Source organism: Manacus vitellinus, unplaced genomic scaffold, assembly GCF_001715985.3.
Source record: "Manacus vitellinus isolate BGI_N305 unplaced genomic scaffold, ASM171598v3 scaffold_11_pilon, whole genome shotgun sequence".
Lineage (NCBI taxonomy): Eukaryota > Metazoa > Chordata > Aves > Passeriformes > Pipridae > Manacus > Manacus vitellinus.
The window spans coordinates 7898333-7923372 of NW_021938895.1; the positions used below are offsets into that span (position 1 = coordinate 7898333).

At 35.7% G+C, this 25040-nt stretch overlaps 1 protein-coding gene across 1 annotated transcript in view; it reads left to right on the forward strand.

Annotated features, from left to right (window-relative positions):
• The window catches only part of SMC6 (structural maintenance of chromosomes 6), a 39251-nt gene extending 15100 nt beyond the window's left edge, over positions 1-24151 (forward strand). Inside the window, exons 8-28 of the mRNA XM_029965845.1 lie at positions 370-450; positions 3074-3175; positions 3366-3485; positions 3585-3680; positions 4682-4828; positions 5181-5269; positions 5777-5941; positions 6935-7113; positions 8161-8362; positions 8497-8611; positions 9617-9777; positions 10913-11048; positions 12135-12215; positions 13983-14153; positions 16253-16390; positions 17142-17287; positions 17979-18104; positions 19467-19572; positions 20844-20996; positions 22338-22435; positions 23732-24151. Coding sequence (XP_029821705.1) covers positions 370-450; positions 3074-3175; positions 3366-3485; positions 3585-3680; positions 4682-4828; positions 5181-5269; positions 5777-5941; positions 6935-7113; positions 8161-8362; positions 8497-8611; positions 9617-9777; positions 10913-11048; positions 12135-12215; positions 13983-14153; positions 16253-16390; positions 17142-17287; positions 17979-18104; positions 19467-19572; positions 20844-20996; positions 22338-22435; positions 23732-23840 — 2721 coding nt within the window. The 3' untranslated portion in view covers positions 23841-24151. The remainder of the gene's footprint in view (positions 1-369; positions 451-3073; positions 3176-3365; positions 3486-3584; positions 3681-4681; positions 4829-5180; positions 5270-5776; positions 5942-6934; positions 7114-8160; positions 8363-8496; positions 8612-9616; positions 9778-10912; positions 11049-12134; positions 12216-13982; positions 14154-16252; positions 16391-17141; positions 17288-17978; positions 18105-19466; positions 19573-20843; positions 20997-22337; positions 22436-23731) is intronic.
• The last annotated feature ends 889 nt before the right edge of the window (positions 24152-25040 follow it).

Sequence of the window (25040 nt, forward strand, 5' to 3'; positions counted from 1 at the left end):
ATCAATTAAATAATGAGAAATACAACATTGGACAAAATTTCTAATGCTGATCTTGTTAAATAAATGGAACTTACAGACACTGTCTTTATAGAAGTCATCCTCCTGGAAGCAGCTCCTTAATTGATCTTGCTGTGGTTTGATTTTGTACTTGATGGAGTTGGATTTCTAAAGTTTCTGTTTGTTATTGGTTTTGTGTATTAGGTTTTGTATTTTTTTAAAGAGATGATAGGATTAGAAATCTTAATTTCTGAATCTTATTATTGAATTGCAGTACATGGAACAAGGCGATGGTTTGCTCACTTTCATGGATTTGCAGTCACATGATAACTGTTCTATTCAAAATAAAACGAAAGCGATTATTTTTTGCAGGTAGATAATCCTGTGACTATTTTAACCCAAGAGATGAGTAAGCAGTTTTTACAGACTAAAAGTGAAAGTGACAAGTATAAGGTAAGAAAAATAATTGAGCATTTTGACTAAACATTAGAATACTGATTTCAAATTTTTAGAAGCAGCATTTGGATGGAAAAAAATATCAGATTCCTTGATTTTAATAACCTGTGGTGGTTTAACTCAGGTAAGCAGCTCAATACCACACAACCACTCACTTCCCTTCTGTGCTTCCCTCCAGCTTGGGATGGGGTAAGAGGAACAGAAGAGTACAATAAAAGAACTTAAAAGGATGAGATAAAAATTATTTTAAAAAAATGTAGAGAAAGCTGGAAGGAGAGAGAAAGAAAAAGAAAACAAGAGACGCAAAAGCAATCGCTCACCACCTCCAGTTGGTAGACGAATGCCAGACCAGTTCCCAAGCAAAAGATGACTAATCCCCCTAAACCCTCTCATATCCCATTTTTTGCTGAGCATGGCTGCACTGGTGTGGGCTGAGATAGAGTTAATTTTCTTCATGGCAGATAAGGTAGGGCTACCTTGTGGATTTGTGCTGAAAACAGTGTTGATAACATGGAGATGTTTTTGTTACTGCTATTTTTGTAAATGCTGAGCAGTGCTTACTGAACACAGTCAAGGCTTTTTTGGCTTCTCACCCCACCTCACTAGCAAGGAGGATGGGGGTGCACAAGGAGTTGGGAGGGGATACAGCTGGAACAGCTGATCCCAACTGACCCAAGGGATATCCCAGACCATGCAGCATCGTGCTCAGCATATAGAGCTGAGGGAAGAAGAAGGAATTAGAAGACAGAGTGATGGATTTGTCTTCCCAAATCACATGATGGAACCCTGCTTTCCTGGGGATGCCTGAACACCTGCCTGCCCATGGGAAGTGATGAATGAATTCCTTGTTTCTCTTTGCTTGTGTGTGTGTAGCTTTTCCTTTATTAAATTATTTTTATCTCAACCTATGAGTTTTCTCGCTTTTACTTTTCCAATTCTCTCCCCCATCACACCAAGGGGAAGTGAGTGAGTGGCTGTGGGGGGCCGAGTTGCTGGCAGGGGCTAAACCACAACAATGAAGTTTCATGGGGTGGCATATCTGGGATCAACTGCCTGGTTGTATCCCTTCCCAACTTCTTGCACACCCCCCTAATGTACTCACTGGGAGGGCAGTGAGAAACGGGAAGCCTTGGTGCAACAGCTAAAATAGTAGGGTGTTGTCAGTATTGTTTTGATCACACATCTAAAATACAGCACCATAAAAGTTGCTATGAAGACACTTAACTTCATCCTGGACAGAGCCAGTACTCTGTCTGATTGTAGCAGTCATCCACTTGCACAAACAATTTTTTTTAAGTTTATTCTTTCTAAAGAGATTGATAAAATTAAATGTTAGGACACTGCTGAGTTAGTTCATTATTCAGAAATACCAGAGTTGCAAATGAGTGTTTTAGATTGCTCAAATAACCACCAGCACAGGGAGCAGCAAAAGAGCAGGTTTAATATTAAAATGAAAGCACGACAAAGTTTGTTGACGAGGTTCACTCTTCTGCTTACCTGGGTGGTTAAAGCACACAGAGGAAAATCATACTCAAACCTGTAATCTATCAAGCTAAAACTAAAATCAACCTAAAATGATCTACGTAGAGGCTGGTGATGGGAAAAGGGTAAGGATAAAAAGGAGTAAGGGAGACCTGCCCATTAAGTCACAGGGTTCAGAGTGACTTGCCAAACTCAGCCCCAGACTTGACCAATGTTTTAGGCTTAAAGGTTTTGGCAGCACTTAAGCTTGACAGCACTTAGACTGAACAGCACTTAATTGATAGCCTAATTTAAACAATTTAACAGAAGATTCTTATAGAATTTACTATAGCACAATGGTAACTCACTTATAGGCCTAATTTACTTAAGAATCTAAGAAGGTGACATTCATAATACATTTGCTAGAGCATATTCACACACCCACGGGCCTTAACAGTACGTACAAGGTGTATCTCTGAAAAATTCCCATCGAATTCAGGGAAGTACTCATGTTGGATGCCTTTGTATCATCTCAACAGGTTGATCTTTGAGGAGTGGGGGTATCAGCTCAGGCTCTGAGTTGTGAACTTCCAAGTAAATCTGAGAGCTCAGTGGCGCAAGAGGTGTCCCACTCAGAGGGAGATGCTGGTCACTGCCCACTAAGGTCCAAGAGAGCTCAAAGGGTCTCACTTAGGACTGCTGTTTATAGAGCTGCAAAAGAGTGGGCTTTAGTCATAGTAGTGTTCCATCCTCACCACAATTTGGGTTTGTAACTTACTTTGAAAGTTCAGTAACAAAAATGTCGTTCCACATGGGTTGTTATTCAGGCAAGAAAAGTAAGTTTCCAAGGCAGTTTTGTTAAAAACAGGAGCTCATCAGACAGCGTAAGTTCCTGGGAGCAGAGAGTGTTTCCAATATGCTCACAAGGAGCTGAGCCCAGGTGCTGTTCATCAAGGCCAAGGCCTAATGAGCATTTCTGATATCACAGTGCAGGCTGAGAAGGGGATGGAAGTTGTACCACCAGAACCCCACCATTTACTTTACTTTGGGTGTCATTCAGCATGCAGAGAGGTTGGAATGAATGGTCTTTCTGTGGCAATTAAAGTTCACTTAGATAAGGCGCTGAATCTGACATCTGCAAATTTTTATTCCTTTTTAGTTTTTTATGAAGGCAACTCAGCTGGAACAAATGAAAGAAGACTATTCATGTGTTGAGAAAACTCAACAGAATACACGTATTCAGATAGAACAAGGAAGAGAGGTATGTAAAAGTTAAAGTAATTATTAGCACTGATCTGTGCACTGTAAGAACTATAGGACTTGAACTGCATGGTTTTGATTTGATTAGGTCTTAGTGACATTAAATTTTACAAAAAACAAATCTTTCCAAGATTTTGCACTACATCACAACTTTTTGCACTCATGATGAACCTCTCCTTTTCTTTTTTAAGCGTCTTGAAGAACTTAGGCAGATTTATTTAGAAAAAAAGGAACTCTACAAAAGCATTGCATTTGTGAATGACATGCGAAGACGTCTCGAAGAGTTGAAACATAATATGGCATGGGCAGTGGTAAGTGTCTTGCTAAAATATGTTTATTCATATGAAATGTACTTCTTTCTCAGTCTGTTGCAGACGTTCTGATACATGCTAATATAGGTTTCTTTTTAGGTGAGTGAGATGGAAAAAGAAATAGAGCCAATCAAAGAAGGCATCAAGGCTGAAGAAGCAAATACAGAGTTTATTCAGAAGGTAGAAGAATGGCAGGTACATATACAGTTTAAATCACTCTAGTTTTAATCCCTGCCTCAGAGATCTGTCATGTAGGTTTTCTTGGGTATCATTGCCTACAGAAAAGATCAATGATTTCAGGAGACCTTTGTAAGTCTTTGACTTCTTAAGACTTCTGTAGGTAGAAAGAGTAATTTTGTCAAATATTCATATTCACCTATGAAATATATATTTTTACAGAGAAATGCTAGGCATCATTATTGTGAATTTAGAATCAGAATGCTTTGGGTTGGTTTGGATCATCTAGTTCCAATCCCCATGCCGTGGGCAGGGACACCTTTCACTAGATCAGGTTCCTCAATGCCCCATCCAACCTGGTGTTGAACACTGCCAGGTATGGGGCAGCCACAGCTTCTCTGGGCAACCTGTGCCAGTGCCTCACCACCCTCATGGGAAAGAATTCATTCCGTATATCTAAATTTCCCCTCTTTCAGTTTGAACCCATTTCTCCCTATCCTGTCACTACAAAGGATGAAGAGTTCCTCTCAGGCTTCCTTGTAAGTCCCCTTCAGATGCTGAAAGACTGATATGAGGTCTCCACAAAACTTTTTCTTCTGTTCTCTGGGCTGAACAACCCCAAAACTTTTCAGTCTATTAAAACTTTTTCTCCCAGTTTTCTTTATTAGCATTTTTGTTTTCTAAAAGAATTTTTGTGGATTGGTTTGTTTGTTTTTAAGTATTTGTTTTACAATTGAGGCATTTTTGCATTGGGATGAACATGTCTGTGTAGTACTGAAGGAACATTGTCCAGACACTGGCTTAACTTCTTTTGATGTCATGTTACTTGACCTTATTGTATCAAGAGTCCTGTGTTTGAGTAAACCATGAGATAGAAAAAAAGGTTACTGTTTACTTCACAGATTTGGTAGTCTGTGGGTTTCCTGAGAATGTCCATTTATTAATTTTCATCTTTGCATGTGGCAATGAAAAATTTTGCTCCATTACTACTTGTATATCATTCTCTTTTTTCACCAAAGGTAAAAGTGAATGAAGCAGAAAAAAAGTACAAAGCAATACTAGACAGATTAGAAACAGTAAGTGAAGAAGCACAAGCCCTTCATCCTCAGTGTATTTCTTTGAAGGCTGAAGTGCAAGCAAAAAGAAAAGCAGTCAATGAAATCGAGGTAGGCGAAAAGTTTGTACCAGTTTAAAGCTTTAATCTTGTCCATGTTCTACCCTTCTGTACTCCTGCATCTTTTTCTTGGCTTCCTAAATCCATAGTGCAGCTCAAAACAGGTGGAATTTCCTGCCTAACTGGCAAGTAGTTTCTGGTCAGGGGCCCTGGGGCTTATATCTTTATATAGGTATTAATCAGTGTTAAACTTAGGTCAAAATAAATAAATAAATTTAATTCTTGAAAATCAAGTTATGTTTGTCTGGTTTGGTGCCGTTCGGTATTTATTTACTCAAAAGTGTAGTTCTTTTGGAAATGATTTCTTCTATTTCTTAAATTACTGTATCCTATTTTCTTCATAGGTGGTTTATAATCGTTTCAAAACAGAGTTAAAACGTCTGGGAAAAGACGATGAACAGCTGTGTAAACGAATCGAAGAACTGAAAAGCAGGTAAATACAGATACAGTGATGATGATGTATGTTTATTATACAGGTGTGAAAGCAGCGAGCTCTTCTGATTAATGAGAAAATCTGCAGTAATATAAAATACTTACTTAAACCTTACAGGGTCCAGTTAAATATTTGAATATTTCTGATCCTGTTTCTTTGCATGCCAAGACTTTGACTAGGATGTGATGAGGTAACTGGGTAGCAAAAAGGCTTTTTTTTTTTTTTTGTGATGATAATAGACATTTTCTAGCTTCTGTGATGTCGCAAAACAAATATGCCTTAAACTAAATGCAATAGGAATGTAAATGGAGAGAGTTACATGTGATTACAAATTAAAAAAAAAATAAATAAAAACTGGGATTTATGCTTTGTAGATTTTGTAAATGCACAGAATGTTAGACATAAATTTCTCATACATAAATCTTCTGTCTGCTACAAGTAATAAAGTTCATGTCATTTATAATTCATCAGTATGGTGTTAAAATATTGAAGTATATTCTTTTCTAGTGCTAATCAGGTTCCAGAGCCTGAAAAATTGGAAAGACAAAGGAAAATTGCGCACTTAAGGGAACAATTAAAGGCATTCCGTGACGAAGAAATAATGATTGCTCAGCAGATGGATCAGTTTCAGCAGGCTATATATAAGTGTAGGGAAGAACATGCCAGGGTCAGGTAAGTTATGCTTTTTGAATCTAACTTTTTTCCTTTGTTTTAAGTTATAGAGATCCCTTGTTGTGTACTTGCGTTCCCTGAAGTATTAGGCTCCAGTTCCTTTTTTTTTTTTGTCCCCTTGTTTATCTTAGCACTCGTTAAACTTTTTCTTTGACACTTCCATGACTTAATTGAAAAACTTTTGGAAAATTAAGAAAACTGTTTTGTCATTAAAAGTGAAAGTTTTTAGTAATTTAAAACCTGCTATAAATCCATGCTGTCAGTTTAATATCCTTCTTTCTTCTTTCCACTATCTGTATCTTATTCTCTTATCATCCTGTGGGCAGATTATGATTGAAATTTTTTTTGTTAGTTTAATACACTGGTATATCCTGATAGGATGGCACAAGATATGTAAAACATTATAAGAAAATATATACACTTAGGAGTAATTATTGCATCTCTAGTTAAGGCACATTCATAGAGGCTTTGAGGCAAGTGATTCAAGTACCAATTTAGTCCATACCCAAGCTGGAAAACCAAAGCACTCTGGCTTTGATTTGGAAACCCAAACTTGAACAGTATTATCAGAGGGGATTATGACAATGTCATTTATTGTCTTGAGGGATTTGAGAATTGTTGCTTATTGCACTTGGTGTATTAGTTTAAACATCTTTTATCAATTATTATAACCAATTCTTACTTTGTATTCTGTTGAAAGTCTTTTAGAAGACAGTGAAATTGAAGCATGTAATTAGAAATAAAATAAATTTATTATAATTTTTTAGAAATAAAGTCTTGTAAAACTGTTGCAAAGTAGTAATTTTCTCTCTTGTTTTTTTGTCTCATGTTTCTTGAAACTATGAAAATATTGTTGCATGTTCACTGTACCTAGGTGTACATTGAACTACTGACATTTTGATACACTGTGCTATTAGGAATTGAAAGACAAGGCTTTATAATTTTTTTAGTCCAATTAAGGCTCTATACTGAAAAAAATTTCTGTTCTCTTAGGAGAGAAAACGCTGATGTGCAACAAGCACTGGATGCCAAGCAGAAACAGCTGAGAGAGCTGAAAGACAGTAAAACAGATACTTTGAAAAGATTTGGACCACATATACCCGAATTTGTTGAAGCAGTTGAAACAGCCTATAAGCAAGGGCACTTTAACAAAAAACCTCTTGGACCTATAGGTAAGAATAACTGCTGAAACAGGCACATTTTCTCATAGGACTTCTTGTGTGGCTGCTAATGAAAACAGTGGTCTTTCAGGAAAATTATTTATTCTTTAAGGAGTTTCAGATATATATTTTTCTTCTGTACTTCCAGAACTAAAAGTTTTATCCTGGTAGGTTATCTTTTGCTCCTGTCATGAACTTGCTGACATCTTCTTGTTTTTCTCACTTTCCAGCTGTTTGAGTTGAGGTATTTTATGTAGCTAAAATAGCAATCTTTCAGTGCACCCCTCCAACTCCCCCACAGCCCCAAAGCATCAGACTGCTGTGCTTTGGGTGCCCCGGTGGGTAGCACTATCCAGATCTTAGACAGATTTTGTTCAAAGTGTCCAGTGGCTGATTTGTGGGCTTGTCAAAGTCGAGATGTTTTGGGTGGATCAACTCAGACAGACCCAGCTGAGATTTTCTTGGGAAGTTGGCCTTTATTTGTTTTCTGTCCAGCTCTGACAGTGGCTGCTGTTTTCAGTTTGTGAATGGGAGCAAAGACTTCAGCATATTCTGGATGTGAAGGCCAAGTACTAAAGTACGTGGCATTTACTGCAGAGTAAGAACATGTACTACAGAAGACAGGTGATAGATATAATGGAAATCTTCATGTTTAAGTTGCAGCATAGTTGTTCCACTGCCTTCATCCTTAAAGCATTAAATTGTTGATAAGCCATCTTTGCCTTTGTACACTACTGCTGAGGTGCCATAAAATTGGTACCCTAAATGCAAGTTAGTAGACACCGGTCAAAAATCTTGAAAGAAAATGTAGGCCTCCAACTATGTGTATGTGTCTCTAGGAACAGAAATTATATATTTATGTTCTCAGGGTAGCTTGTCTGTTGTGGAGTTTTTTATCTTTTAGTCAACTTCTTAATTTTTTTTTCTGTTTGTAAGAAAGGTTTATTTTAGACTCTTAAAAAAAACCTGCAGCACAAGACAACAATTAGTAAAAATATCCTACTGAATGTTTTGTCGTGGAACACAGCTCCTAAAGCCTTGCCTCTTATGTTTATTTAGGTGCTTTCATTCATCCAAAAGATCCTGAACTGACCTTGGGTATCGAAGCCTGTTTAAAGGGCCTAGTTCATGCATTTTGCTGTGATAATCATAGCGATGAAAGAACTCTGCAGTTATTGATGTCAAAACATTATCCACATGGATTTAGACCTCAAATAATTGTAAATAAATTCCAGCATAAAATTTATGATGTTAGACCGAGGTAAGTTATGTTTTGAAATTTGTTGCTTAGCCTTCATGGTTCAAATTATTAGTTGAAAAGAACTATTTTTGATTTTTTTTTTTTAAGAATCTCTTGTGAGTTTTATAAATGATATTTTTTCTTCTTTTCTTCAGAGCTGTTTATCATCCAGAATTCCCATCAGTACTGACAGCATTGGAAATAGATCATGTAATGGTTGCCAATTGTTTGATCGATGTGAGGGGTATAGAAAAAGTCCTGCTGATTAAAGTAAGGCTTTAGGCTCCCTGTTGGTCTTTAAAGAAACTTGTTTTCTCTTTGTGGAGCATCTGGAACCTTCACTGGTAGTGTCTGTAATGGATAAAAGGGGTAGAGCAAGTTTTGTTTCCCTTCCTGCCTGAGGAGAGGTGAGGACCCTGATGGAACTAACGACGCTTACTTTTTGTGGATTTTATTTTCCTCCAGAATCTCTTGTCCCAGTTTGTCCTCTGGCATTCCTACTGGAAAACAGGCAGCTCATGCTCTGTTGAGCACAGAGCTGTTTATCAAGCGTGGCTGTCACTGAATGTATGTACAGCTGAACTTTCTAGGCTTTTCTCATGGCAGGAATATTAGATTTGTTATTCCCCTCCTGCCTTACCTAATCACTGATTTTCATAATGTTACCATCTTTGAGCCCTGCCTGAACTATGTCAATTGAATCTGAAGTATTGTGTGGAAGAACTGATGCTTCTGAATAGAGAACACTATTGCCTTGGACAAAGGCACTTGTGACCGCTTAGTCTGGCACTGTCAATGTTTTTTTTTGGAACATGTTTTTTGGTAATGTTACTGACATTAAACTTTAATTGAATATTGTTTGATGTACTTCATACCTTGCTTTGGAAGATGGTTTCCTGTATGTTTATTTCACTTCTGACTGCTAAATACACTGTGCATAGTAACCTTTTGGTTAGTGGTTTTTTTTTTTCCCCGTGGCAAATTACAAGGGATTGATTAGACTACAGAATTTACAATGTAGATAAATTTGTAAAAGAATAAAATAAATGAGTAGCTAGACTTGCTGGGTTCTTGAGAACAGAAATGTCTTGTTCAACTAAGAAAAGTAGATTCTTGACATTATAAATTTTTTTCCACATTCTTTTATTACTGTATTTCTTATTTCATTAGGAATTGAAATTGTTTCTGGATGAGAGCATCTAGGCAACTTTTAAATTGCTATCTTTAGTTGTTGTTGCTTTTCTATTGGTATGATAAGGCCATTGTGTTTTTCAGAGCAACCGTAGAGCTCGTGAGGTAATGCAGTCCAGTCATCCCCCAGCAAACTGTAAAGAAGCTTTCACTGGTGAAGGTGATCACGTCTTTGAAAGACGGTATTACTCTTCCAATTACTCCAGACCCAAGTACCTTAGTCAAGATGTTGAAGCAGAAATAAGGTTAGCATCTTGTAATGTTGTGTTTGGAAAAACTGTACTTGTTGACATGAGTAGTGGAATTGCTTATTTCTCTATTTGCATGTACACTGCTCTCTAATGTCTCCATTTTCTTTCTGAGATTTACACTTTCCTCTTGAGAATTCTAGAAAATCTCTTTATTTCAGTGCCTTTCTGTGATAGGTACAAAGCTGCATTGTATCTAGTTATCTTTCAGCTTGTGACAAGTAAGGATTTGTTGTGCTGGATACTCCAGGAAATCTTTCTACCTTCTTTTTTAGTTTACAGTTGGAGAAAATGAGTATAGAGTCAAAGCTGTTTCTTTTAAAATCTAACACTTGAACAGTGGTGTCATAGTTTACTGTAAGGGAAACCTGATTTTCCAAACCAAAGTTGTTAGCACATATGCTACTACTGGTTTCAAACTTTGCATCTGTGCTTTCTCAGGCTTTTGACTTCATTCATGGCAGGTATCTCACCTTTTATATTTTTAAGGTTTTTCTCTCTCATTGCTTAGTTATTGGTAGTTAGAAAAGCAAAATGTACTTCAAAGATTGCAAAAGAACTGTCAATAAACAAATTGGCAACAATAGATTACTTTTGAGGCTCAGATTGTATTAGAGACATATTAGGTAAATATTTTTAGTATTAATAGCTGATAGTATAGACTGAATTGAATGTTAAAATTAATTTCTATGAACTCAAAAGTTTTAAATATGTCTTTTAACTATACTTTCTTCATGTTGGTATATAATGAACTTCACTCAAAGATTATCTTCACTTTCTGTAGTGGTTTAAAAAAAACAGCTGGGAATTAAACCTCAAATAAGTCACTCCACTTCCACTCACCCCCCTCCAGTAAGAGAGGGCAAAGGCAGAGACTATGAGTTGAGATGACAGTTTACTGAAAACAAACAACAATGGAATAAGAAATGCATAGTAATAGCAACAACCAGGACCCTTTCAAAGTGTGACAGGAATTCTATTGCTAGTTTTGCCATGGAGGAATGATGTAGGCTAGTTGAAAAAGAGTGCATTTTTACGCTTTGTCTTGTCATTCGCGTAATTTTTGTGGTTTTCTGTGTGTGTCATAAATAATACCTATGTAATATATCTCAATATCACTTTGTTTATAAAGTCACTTGGATAAAGAGATTGAAAGCAAAAGGGCACAGTTGACAGCATCTCAGCAACGTTTATATTCCATTGAAAATGAGATTAGGCAAAATGAAGATCATCTTTATGGTCATCGACGACACCAAAAAGAACTACAGGTAAAAATAAGAACAGTGTTAGTTTTTAGAAACTCATCAGTCTTTCCCTATTTCATTTTGACTTCTGCAATGTATTTTGACTGAGTGATAGTTTTTAATGTTTATCCTTACTTTTGTTGTTTGCTTTCCTGTTTTTTTACGTTTTTAATATACTCTCATAATTTAGGACAGAATGATAGGACATCAGTCCTAACATATGCTGTTGTTTCTGTTTGATATCTTTCTTCCCCTTTGTGCAAAATCTCACAAATTTCTACTGCTTGTTTTGACACTAATAGTGCACGGAGCAGACACTTACACCATATAATCCTTCTCCTTTATTTCTCTTGAGGCTTGCCTCTTCATTCCCAGAATCTTGCTTGTTGTCATGCTCTTCATATAGACTCTTATCCCATTTTGGTATGCTGGGACATGTCACATCTTTAAGTTTTCTTAATTTTAATTTCTTTAAAACCATTTTACAACTGTTAGCTTCCTTTTTGTGCTTTCTGGTACTCCTAGGTAGGAGATTGGGTACTGGAACAGGCTCCCCAGGGAAGTGGTCACAACACCAAGCCTGACAGAGTTCAAGAAGCGTTTGGACAATACTCTCAGGCGCATGGTGTGACTCTTGGGGATGGTCCTGTGCAGAGCTAAAGGTTGGACTCGATGATCCTTGTAGGTTCTTTCCACTCAGCATATTCTGTTATTCTGTGATATATATTTGTGGTGGCCAGTGATGCTCCAGGTAGGCAGTGTAAGCTAATACATGCTATATAAGGCTATATTCGGTAAATTACAAATAAGAAGCAGCAAAAAAACTGGCATGTGGACTGAAATGCTGAAGATAAATATTTGAAGAAAAAATAAAATGTATTTTATTCAATTCTTATATTAAATATAAATGAAATAATGATTTTAAGTGCATATAACTTTCAGATCAAGTTATATCTTATGAAAATTAATTCCATAGGTAGGTGTGAAGAGTTGTCTTTTGTTAGTCACTAATGAAACTAAAAAAATCAAATATCTTCTGTGATGACTTAAATGAACAAATGTGAACTTTTCTCTTTAGTTAACTTAAGGATGTGTTTGGATTTTTTTCAGATAAAAATAAGAACAACAAATGGAGAAATAGTAGATCTTGAAAATGTGGAAGAACACCAGTCAGTGGACATCCGTATATTAGTAAGAATAGATTATCAAATTATCTCTAATCAGCATATGAAATTATGTCTTTTAATGTTGGCAGTGTTTTGAAATAAGCAAAGTTGGATGAATAGTCAAGAATGTAACACTTGCTGAAATTGTAAACATTTCTGTAAATGGAGTGATTTCATTTATTTTTAGTGATTTTTTTAAAATATTTTCCTTCTTTTTTCTGTCTTTCTCTTTGATCTTGTGCTTCCTTTCTCTCTTCCTCTTCCCCTTCTTCCTTTTCTTCTTCTACCTTTTTCTTTCCTCATTCCAGACGTGCAGTGCTGTAAGACTCTGGTTAGGGAGAAGTGACATTGTAGGTTTGAAGGTCAGAAGTGGCATCATCAAAGCATAGGTAAAGGCTACCCTGAAGCATAATTAATGCCACAGCACAGCTGCTCTGCCCTGAACCCACAGGTTCTTCCTTTGCTGTAGCTTCACCATGCACAAATTTCAAATTCATGTATTGCCCTAGGGAAGGACATGGTAGGATGATGGTTCCTTCAAAGTTCTTATTGTTATCAATGTGTTCTTAGAATGTGTGCAAAGTAGTTTAAGAATAGAGAAAATTTTTGATGATCTATTGTGATTTGTGTATTGGTGACTGTGAATTTGAACTGTTGCTCTGTAATATGCTGATGTATAGATGGCCAAGATTTAATTCTGAGAATTATGCTGCTAATAGTAATCTTGACTGCAGTTGTTTCAGTTAAATTCCATGGCGGTTTCCCCTCTGTTTTATGTGGGATCAACAAGAGTCTAAGTTGACCAGACTTTTTTTTTTCTTTAATCACATCTGGTGTTGGCACGAACTCACCCTTCTTTCAGTAGTCTGTCTTTCAGTGTGTATACACACATGTGTATGTAACTAAACATTTCAAAATTTATTCAAAAAGTAAAGGATCAGTACAGATTCTGAAAGCTCTTACAGAGTTTCTCTTTTCCAGATAATCTAATTCTGTTGGGTTTTTTTTTAAAAAGTATATTATTTGATGAGATGGAAGATAGTTTATTAGTTTTTTGTAGGAGAATATCTTCCTCTTTAAAAATTTCTGGACACTTGCTTGTTCAACATCAACGTTTTTACAGTTGATTTCTGTTAATGGTCCTATGCAGCTGTTAGATTTATGTATTTGCTTCTCCTCATTCCTTTCTTGGATTTTGGTTTTTGTGTTTTCTGTGCTTTCTGACCACTACTATGGATTAATTGCTCTTTTTTCACTTGGTATTGATTTTCATTGCTACCTTGATTTAACAATTGTTTGATTGTGAAGAAGACTCAGCAGTACAAAGTTTCATTTACGTATTTTTCCCAGGTTTTGCAATATTTGCCTTTGTGAATCAGAAAGTATGTATGATGATAATTCCTTAGGAATGGTCTAGTTTTCTAAATAACAACAACAATCCACTTACTCTTCCTGTATTCCTTTGTATACTGTATGTACATATTCTGTCATGGATCCTGAAGGAAGTTTCCTTATTCTTTTCATTTTTTTTCATCACAACTCCCTAATAAAATCCTTTATAATTATGAAATCCCACTTTTATTTTGGAGTTTGATTTAGTGGTCTCCTACAAGATTTGTCAGTCTCTTCTTTTAGGCTTTCATGACAATTACATTGAGCTGCTCATGTTCATATTAGAATTTTAGAGTACTTCATGTAATATTGTACCCTGATATTAAAATTAAAATTTGGTATAGTAATTTATAAATGTATGTTTCCTTTTATTATTCCTCACTTTAATATATTTTGACAGCAAGATGAAGCTGAAGAAAATAAGGCTAAGATGGAATCTGTAAAAGAAGACATGCAACTACAAAGCAGAAAAATGGAAGAACTGAAAAATATTCTCCTGGAAGCTGAAAAAAAATTAAAAGAAGTGAAAGAAAAAATTCATGAAGTAGAAGTTGTTGCTGGTCCAATTAAGGTAATAATAATTTCATATTGTATTTTTTAATTTGCTCCATTTGTGTGGCAAGGAGAATGAGGTTAAGAAGAGGTGAGGCAGGAGAAAAGATCGTACTGCTTCCTCATACACTTAAGGTCTGCCTATAAAATGGAAATGGAGCATTCCATCTAGAGCATGTTGAGAAATAATCTTGGCAATATTTTGAAGGTGATGTTGGTTGTTAAGTGTAGTTGCAGTAGTGTTTTATGTTCAAAGAGAGTTCATTTCCACGTATCTTTAGCCATGGAGTGAAAAGGAAGGAAACATAGTTTCCTTGGCTTTCCTTTTTTGTGCATCAGATTTGCTGGTTTGGCTTGTTTCTTTCTAGGAAGCCTTGGCTAAGAATGTTCATAACTATTTATTTCTTGAAATAGCATATGAAGTGGTTGTTATTCTATGAAGTTGCATAATCCCAGAAGGTACCAGTACCTAGTTTTAATTATTCAAGACTACAGAAGGCACCTGTAAAAGGCAGAGAAATACCGAGACTGAAGACAAATAGCAGAGTGATGACATGGAAAATGTGATATTGGCAAGAACTAATGGTTTGAAAATGGAAAACAGAAATAAGAGTCCATCACATTTACAGTATTGTAAACTTGTAGAAGGATGGAATGAGGAAAAATGTAGAAGGATCACTATCCTAATTTCTTATATGTCTCACTTAAACTGTGTATTTCTATGTAGTCAGCCCAAATTAAAAAAGTAAGAGCAAACAAAAAGAGGAAGGAAACAGGTCAGGAAAGCAACCAATAAATATGTTCTAATGTATCTAATATGGAAATTCTAGAGATATGATCTATTTTAAAAGAACCACTGTGTAAGAAAAGAGAATAGACCTATTCAGAATATGAGAACATTATTATTGCTTATTATTTGGAACACTGAACACAATAGAGGGCAGCTCAAAAATTCCTGAAAGGGTTTTAAATTAGATGTGTTGTTAAGTGTTCTGCAGTTGTTTAATAACCTGTAAGTTGTGGCTTTAAGATAGGATTTGAAAAAAGTAAGAGCATCTATTATTGTTGTTGGTGTTTGGTTTTCTTGTTTGTCATTTTGGGGGTTCGGAGTGGGTTTTATTTGGTTTTTTTATTTGGTTTGGGTTTTTTTTTTCTTTTTGATTGTTAAGCCATCTAGTGGACAGGGACGAGGAAGAAAATTATGCCTTAATTTATTTCATTCTTTGTACCTCTTTACTTCTCTGGAAAGATATATCACTTCAACAGTATCAACACTTATATAGTATAGAAGTTGCTGGTGAAGGGTCTGGAGCACAGTTCCTGTGAGCAGCGGCTGAGGGAACTGGGATTGTTTAGTCTGGAGAAAAGGAGGCTCAGGAGGACCTTACCATGTTACAACTACCTGAAAGGAGGTTGTAGAGAGGTGGGGCTCGGTCTCTTCTCACAGATAACAGAGGAAATGGCCTCAAATTGCACAAGGGGAGGTTTAGATTAGATATTAGGAAAAAAATTTTCACAGAAGGGGTGGTAAAACAGTGGAACGAACTGCCCAGGCAGGTGGTGGAGTCACCATCCCTGGAAGCATTCAAAAATGTGTGGAAATTGCACTGGAGGACATGGTTTAGTGGTGTTTATGCTCGTGGTGCTGGGTTGATGGTTTGACTTGATGATTTTAAAGGTCTTTTTCAACCTTAACTATTCTATAATTCTATGACTTTATATTACAGGTATAACAGGACACTGAATTTTCACACAGAAATGCAGTTCTGGCTGATGTCTTTACACAGTCATCAGAAATTCTGGGTAGAATGTAGTGTAAAAAATAAATCTATATTTTTGAGTTTTAGGAGAAAGGATGGCTTTTTTCAAAGAATAAAACATCACTTCAAGATATGATTCCTAAAATCATTGCATGTATTTAACATGTCCTTGTCAGAATTGAGTATAGACTCTCTGATAAGCTGCTGTTAAAGCTCCTGGACTCTAGAAGGAGTAGTCTTACTGAAAGGAAAATCAATTAGACTGTGTTAAAAACAACCTGTGATAAGTCCATAAACATGTGGAGAGATTCTCAGGAATCTACCCCAAACAGCTCTCATCATGATTTGTTCCAAACAGGATGAATTAAATCAGGCTGAGTCAGAATTGGAAAGCAGTAAACGCCATTTGCAGCACTATGCAGACAAACAGAAAGAACACTTGGCTTGCATAGAAAAGCTCAAAGAATTGCTGGCTGCCAAAGAAAAGGAACTAGAGGTATGTGTGGGTTTTCTTTTTTCTTTATTGAAGTTAGATGGTCATGATCCTTCTAATATTTAATAATAAATCATTCCAGTTGTGTGACACACAGACCATGTTAATACTCAGCTACACTGAGTATTCTCTCAGGTATGTTGTAACCTGACTGTCAAAATCAAGTAGAAGTAATTTTGTGTAAGTGAATTGAGGCCTCTTTTTTTCTGGCAGGACACAATTTCTGTCTTCACAGATAAGCTAGAGATTATCCATCTAGGACTATTTCTTCTTTTTTTTGCAATGAGAAGATAAAAATGACTTAACCTTAAAATTTGCATTTTAAGTTAAATTGAATAATACTGTTCTGGTTTCTTGGATACTATGTTGTTCATTGTACAGACCCCATATCTGATCTTTTGAAGGCTTAGCTAAGCTTTATTAACTAACTTGGAAATGACATCCACAAAGCCTTTTGGAAGACTATTTAATTATGGTGATTCCATTCCTTATTTATCTGTATTAGCTAAATAACTGTGATATTATCAAAAATCTCAGATGGATACAGTTCTTGGCACTGAAATAACTATCTACCTATAAATATCGTTAATAAAATTGTTAACTGGGTTTGCTGTGATGAATACACAAAGAACAGCACAAAAACATTGTCTTGCTTGGAGACCATGTTTTTCCATAGCCTAAAATATTCGTTGCTAGGACTAAACAGATATTTAAAAAAATGTATCAATTAGTTGAGCTTCAAACATTACTTTAGGAAAAAACGGCGCAGGCCAGGCAAATCTACTCGGAGCGCATCCAGGTCAGCAGGACTGTTAAGAGCCTTGATGCAGAAATGAATCGCTTCAGAGAGAAGATAAAATCAGAAACTAGTCTCCATGGAAACAGAGAAGAAATAATACAGTAAGTCATCTTAACTGTGTAAAGTTGTTCAGGTAAGATGGAAAAGAGAGGGGAAGGAAGAGTTTTCTTAGTGACTCACTGTGCATTTATGTGTGTGTTTAGTACTTTAGTTGTGTGTGAAGGTATGGAAATGTGTTGTACTGATTCGCAGTCAACCAGTACTGAACAGATTTAGGAGTACTGAAAAACCCTCCAGTGATTTTAAACAGCATCTGTACTATATATATGACATTACCAGTAATTAGGTACCCTCTTAGTGTTCAGAAGTATCCCAGTTATAACTACACAAACATAACTCACCATTGTTCTCTGATGCACTGAGTGTTAAGCATACTTCTAGTTTGAGTAACTAATGCACAAGTTAGAAAGTTACTTGATGTTTTGAATACAGTATCTTGCAAGGGAGAACTCCCCTCAGATATTCTTGAACATGGGGAACCCAATCATTCATTCTCCTTGATGCCAGAGTTTATTTTCAAAAGAATTAAAAATAGAAATAAGATTTAATTTTTGACCATTTTTTATTTGTTAGCAGTGTCTTATTTGACAATCAAATGCTTTTAGATTTAACATAAATTCTTACAAAAGAGTTTTCATTTGAATATTTTATCAAAATGATTTTCAGCATATACAACAATAGCTTAGTTTTAATGTAATGCATGCTAACTAAACTTTCTGTTAATCAAAACAGGCAATTTCATGATGCAAAGGAAAGATATGAGGATGCAAGCAGTAAAGTAAAGAATTTAAAGAAATTTTTTAAGGTGCTGGAAAGAATCATGGCAGAGAGGGTCAAAGCGTATCAGCAATTCCTACGGTGAGTTAATTTTACTGTAATTTCAGGTTTCAGATAAACTGACATCTAAGTATGTTCCCATATTCCAGGGTGAAAATTAAAGAGCAGACCAGTGAGAATGCACTGTCTTTAGGCCAGTATTCACAACAATCTTTGTAACCTAAGCTTGCTCTCAGTTTCAGTCCTGTCATTCCTGACAGTTTAGAGGAAGCCTGGACTGGCAGCTGGAGAAGCAGTGTGATAGTGGAGGCTTATTTTGCTTCACACCAAAGACCTCAACTGTGCTGACTTCATCCAAGGCAGCTATGTCTGAGTACTGATTTTGGTCAGTAGAATATCATCAGTGTTCTAGAATTGAAATAATCTGGACTGTCACTCATTTTTATTGAATATAATTACTGGTGCTGAGCTCACATAATTTCACTGTGGGCCAAGCACTTTTCCTCTGCCATATGCTGAAAAAATTTGAAGATCTCTATTCAGATTCTATAATTTGACAGCTTCTTCTCCATACCGGGAGTGCACCTCTTCTTTCTTGCTTCAGTTCCTTAGTATCCTATATGAAGATTTTGTGGTGGCCTCCCTTTAAAAGGATTGATGGTCTCTTTTCCAATGCAGCACTTCATCGTCTATCATTCCCTTCAGCAGAAATTAGGGATATCTTTGTTCACTCTGCATTTTTGTACTTTTTGATCTGGATTTGGGGGAGGTGCCAGTATGATTCTGACAAATAGTGATGATGAGGAGAATCCCAGCCTTTGCAGGTGGAAGTACAGAGATAGTAGTGGGCAAGATTTACTTGCAGAATCTGATACTTGCCTTATGGTGCCCGCATATGTCAAATTGAATCTTAGTCCTGGTGCCCAAGGTTGAGCATAATCCCACCTTACAATGTGTTAAAGAACCATAGTTCTTTCTTGGAGGAACTGTCATGTGTTGTCTATTGGGCTAGAATATGCTAGAATTGAGGGGGTGGGCAGAGAAATTAATACACAACTCTCTTTAATTCCCAGAATCTACCAAAGGCCATGTAAATTCCTTACTGTGCAGTCCTAGTACTGCATAGGGAAGCAGTGGAATGTGGTAATTGTCTGTTGAAGTTCTGGAAAAATGGTGTAAAAAGCTTTCAGTCTATTAAAACAAATTCTAGAAAATACAAAAATGTACATCTGGATTTCTTACCTCCTTGCTTTGTGTCAGTGATTCTCTGCAGATGTTAAGGATTGAATGTCACCCACTTAAGAGCATAATTGATTTGGGGAAAGTGTTATTAATGGAGCAGGCCTTAATACTTAATGATGTGGGATTGTTGATAAACATCTGTTGTCACTTTTTTATGTATTGTAAAACTTGCTGACCTAATGCTTGTTTGCTTGATTTAAGTATCCTTTCTATACGGTGCAAAAGCAGCTTTGAGGGATTATTGCATGTTCGAGGTTGCTCTGGAAAAATACTTTTTGATCACAAGAATGAGACACTTTCCATAACTGTAAGTTATTTTATATAATTTCAATTATCATAATATGTAATTAATTATTACTTTTTTTGATCTCAGGTGCTAGGACTTGTATTGCAAAGGATAGAATAAATTGTTCTTCTCTCTCCAAATTGTGATACAGTAAACTGTAGAATGTTGTTGAAAACTAGCAAAAATAAAAAACATTGCTATCTTAAATGGGTAGGGTGCTAGATTACAGGAAATAAATTTCGATTGTTGTCTTGTACCAAGGAGAAGAATTCACTACTGAGTCATCTTAGAAAGTCTTTCAAAGTAACTCATTCCTGTTTCATTGATAGGAAGTTCACCATTATTTGTGTGATTGTGTAATGGCTCTAGTTGTTATTTAAACAACTTTTAGTGACTTAAAGCTTCAATACTGTGGGGGGTTTTGTGTATCTTTTAACATACATCCCAAAAAGTCATGGGTTTATATACTTTTATTTCTGTGGGAGACTTCAGTTTTAGGAATTAAGGGGAAAAATATGCAGTGACAACATAAATACGTGTTGTTGCAGTCCTAATTAAACAGGTGTAGCACATGTATCTGAAGAATCAAACTCAGTCCATAAAATATCAAATCATTACCTGACTTCATCGGAATAAATATTTTTAATAGCTAATATCTCATGTTTCTGACAATAGATCTATATTTAGTCAAGGAAGGTAAATTGCAAAAAGAAAACAATTCCCCCCCAGAAAAGATCCCACTCCAAAATAATTCTTCTTTTCCTGCTGAACTTGTTAAAGGCAATGCAATTAACAGGACAAGAAAATGCCTAAGTTTTATCTTACAGGAGTGCCACAAGATGTCATCCTAATCAATGGAACCAAAGGGCTGTTCACAATGTTTCATGCATTCCAGTAAAGAAACTCTTCTGCCTTTAAAATTCCACTATAAATCAATTACCTGATATTCTGTTGTAGCTGGTAACCATTGGATTTTACTGTAATGTAACTACACTAGTTAACATTTATGAACCATTGTTTAACAGCTATCAAAAATAGAGAATTGAATAAGAAAACACTGGCATAGTCATTCAGTCTGTATTTTACTGTGATAGAGGAAGTTGCAGTGATCCTAGAAATGTGTTATTATATGGTTAGGAGCCATCCCATTCCAGAATGGCAGTTGCAGTGAGTTGCAGAAAATTGTTCTCAGGTGATATGCTCATGTATAATGTATTTGCTGTTAAAGTTATGATTCTGTTAGTAAGTCTCTGTCTCATGTCTAAAAATTGCTTTAATATTTTTATTTCAAGGTTCAGTTTGGAGATGAAGACAAAGCTTCCCTTACTGATTTGAGAGCCTTATCAGGAGGTGAACGTACCTTCTCCACAGTTTGTTACATTCTTTCTCTGTGGAACATCACTGACTCTCCTTTCAGATGCTTGGATGAATTTGATGTCTACATGGTACACTTTAAACTTAAACTACATCTCCTACTACGATTTATATAAATTAGTCAAATAGTTGTATTGTTACTTGTATTTGGTTAGATTTAAAACCACCACTGGTAACTGTAAATAATAAAAAGCTCCAAACCAATATCCAAATTCCCCAAACCAAAATTTAGGGATCTTGTTCACTTTGTTTAGTGTCTTTTGAAGCTTATTTTGTTTCTGAAGTTGGTGCCCAGAGATATGAGCATTTCTGTTAATGTACATGCTCAAACCTTTGTTCAGCAAAAAAATCATAAATCAGCTGCTACTGTGTCACAGGTTGCCTCTGCATTTTGCTGTGCCTTTCTGGGCTTGGCATGTGGTTTCTGCCAATTTTGAGATCAATGTGAGGTTTTTTTCAGAGCAAGTATAGCAATTGAGTTCACTGTTGCTACTCAGGAAGTCATTTTATACTTCACTTAGTAGCATCTTTCTAAGATGCTGAGATGCAGAATAATAATAAATACTAAGGTCATCTAAAACTGGTAAATCGTATTTTTGTTAACAGCATCCCTGGATAGGACATTAACCAGTTTTTAAATTTTTTTTAAATATGTATTTGCTCCTTATTAATATGCAGAGTGGTATTGTTTTAGAAAATAATTACTTCTATGAAACAAAGAGTTGGAAATGCATTATTTAATTTTGTCTTCAGTGTCAATCACCTATTTACTGAGAATTACAGACCTAGAGAAGAAAAAAGATAATATACTTCACATATAAAGAATTTTAGAGAGAGATCCCTAGTTTCATGTGGAACAGTTACAGCAGCAAAACTTTTTTAGTCTCTGCTAGAAACAGCTTCCCATTGTGCACCTCTTTCAGTAAAGCCTGATGCACAAGGTTGTGTTCAAAATAGATGATAATAACAGTAATAATCCTAATAAAAACAAGCTCCATAATGTCTTAGGTTTCATGCAGCTCCTAAATCCTTTCAGGTATTATTGAGGCACAATTTTACCAGAAACATTATTCTACTAAAATACATTTCATCTCAGCATATCAATAAAGTAAAAAGTATTACATGTATATCAAAGCTGATAGAAAAACAGTGAGTAAGGAGTATGTGATTATTCTGATAGAAGCTTTCCATTGTCCATGGATACTAAAAAGTACAGTTTAAGAATTTCCCAGACTATAATTTGTAATTTTTAGAATTTAACCCTAATGTTTCTCCAGCTTAGATGTTATCAGACTTTTCTTTAGCAAACCTTTACTGTATAGGAATTAATTCTGGTAAGTGTTCCTAGAATCATATTTTCTGATGTGTTTACTATGGTCAACATTACTACCTGATAAATCTTTTGTCTTTAGGACATGCTTAACAGAAGAATTGCCATCGATATGATTCTGGAGAGGGCTAATTTTCAGCAGTATCGACAGTTCATTTTGTTCACCCCCCAAAGCATAAGGTAATACCATGGTGTTTTATTTTGTGGTAGAAAAATTACAAGGAATTACTAAGTTCTCTTGCAAGAAGTGTAACTTGAAAAAATTAAATATGAAGAGAAAGAAATTTTGCTTTTTGTAGCAGTAGAACATCAACAATTAGGCAGTTCAGTGCTGACAGTTCTCGGAATTTAATATTTTTTTTTACTCTTCCTTACCTAATGTCTGTTAATATGGTAATTCAGTGGGACTTGAATCAGTTTATCTGAAGTAAAACAACTTTTTGAAATGTTTTATTTTGTCAAGCAGGCTTCTTGTTGTTTAGTGCCCTGTATGTCCCTCTCCCCTCCGAAAATTGACAGAAGACGTAGTACTTTCAAGGTGTTTGTCACTTGAGTTTATTTTATTTTATGAGTTTTAATATTGCTGATCTAGAGACTCATAACTTACACCATGTTTTGAATTTTTGATCTAGTAGCTCAAAATTGTTCCAAAACCTCCATAAGTCCCTGGTAAAGCCATGCCCAGCTCAAGGGAACAGTCACTGTCTAACCCTGTGCAGCTAACTCCCCCCTATGAACCCAATGTAACCAGTGAAGCCTGAAGAGGGTAATTAAGCAGTCTTCAAAATGAAGTTGATTTATTTTAATTGTCTTCCCTCACTAGAGTATATAAAAAATAGGGTAGTAGTGTTCTGTTTTTATTTCAGTGAAAATGCTTTTGTGGAGATTTTCTGAAACTAATAAACATACAGGAATTTTTTGTATGGTTACTTTTTAAAAGTTTAATAATTCAAGTGCAGTTTGCTTTTGTTACATTGTTACGTGTTGCATGTTCAGCAAATATTAACAGAGATATGGAGGCACCTTCAGGAAAAAATAATTTAGGATGATCAGTGTAGAAGCCTATGTAAATGGATGTTTAGTAGCTTTGCTCATTCTTAGTGATTGCATGAGAGTGATTGCACGTGTATATAGTGCCTATAAGGATCTGTAGGGCAAATACAAATGGTATTCCATCACTGTTTTGTTTGGAGGTTTTTTGTAAAAGTACCTTTTCTCTAATTAAGGTTAGTCTAATTGTTAGAAATCACATGATGGAAATCAGTCCTTGTCTTTACCTCAAGCTTTTAGTGAAGTCTGGGTCCAATATCAGTTCAGTGAAGCCTGAATTTCACCCCGTGTTGCTTTTTTTTTTAAGATGGTCAAATTAAAAAGATGGAGTTATTTTAAGGAAAATATATAATGGAAAGAATCAAATGGAAATATTAAATTTGTGGAGAAGAAACACTGTTTAAATGATGCATACTTTATTTTTAGATCTCTGCCTAAGAGTCCCCATATTCGAATTCTCTGCTTGCAAGACCCTGAAAGAGGCCAAAGACAATTGAATTTCCAAAACAGGACAGACTGTGATGAAGATCAATAAGTATCTCTCTGTGAATATGGCATACTATTGAGCACAAATGTGGAATAATATATATAAAGTTATTGCTTCCTGATGCTGAAGAAGGGGATGTTTTGTTAGATACTCTCAGGAAGATGTTTCTGTATTGTTATTATTAATTTTTAAAGAATTTACTTTGTGTGTGCACAGACCAAGAATAGATAGAGTTTGTATAATGAGAAAATTTTCAATGTTCAGTTGATATTTTTAGCTACCAACTAATACAATTTTTTTATCAGTTGTTCTGTTTTTTCTTCTGGAAAAGTCGAAATATATTTTGTATAACTATTAAGTAATATTTTAATAAACATGAACTGATGAACTGATACTTGTGGTAATGTTTTAATGTCTCTAAGTTAAAAATACTGGTTTCTTCCTAACTCTGCTTTATTTCTTAAACATGTGCTAGTTAATACATGCAGTAAAACATGTTTCAATGATTTTCCATTGGAACCACAGCAACTGAATATGAGAAACTATTAGTACTTATACTTTCATAATTAGAGAAGGGAAAAAATTATTTGCAGTATATTCTCTGGGTGTGGAAACAAGTGCTTTTATTTCTTTTCCTAAAGAGTTTGAGTTTCTTTGGACGTGAGCTTACAAAACTGTAATGGGTTTGTTACCCTCCCTGGAAGGGAAAAGGAACTAGATAGATGACCCGATTCATATTGTGCCAATAAGCTGTTCCATACCATGTTACGTCAGCTCTGATACAAAAGACACGAGAAGGAAGCAAGGCCTGTCTCTTCTCTTCTGGGTAGCTGCACAGAATAGTCAGGCCGTTTCTTCGGAGGAGGAGAGCGTTCTCGTGGGGAAGTTGTTAGTTCCTCTCTGGGTGTATGGTGCTTACAGTTTTTTTCCTCTCTGTGTAAATATTAAACCGCCTTTCTTAGCAAGGTCGGTTTCGCAGGTTTTTTTCCTTTTCCGTCTTTCCTCCTCCCCTCTCCTCCAGGGGGAGGCTGGGCACAGACCCGGTGGATACCTGGCATTGAGCCAAGGTGAACAATAACAATTCTGGTGCTGAAACCCGGGAAGACCACTAAGAAAGGTTGTTTATATAAACACTGCCTTACTTGTCTTTTTGTTTTTGCTAACTTGGGGACATACTAATATAAAACATGGCCTTACACCCAGATTTAGTATTTATACTTGTACTTTTACTAATAGTCTTTCTGGGAT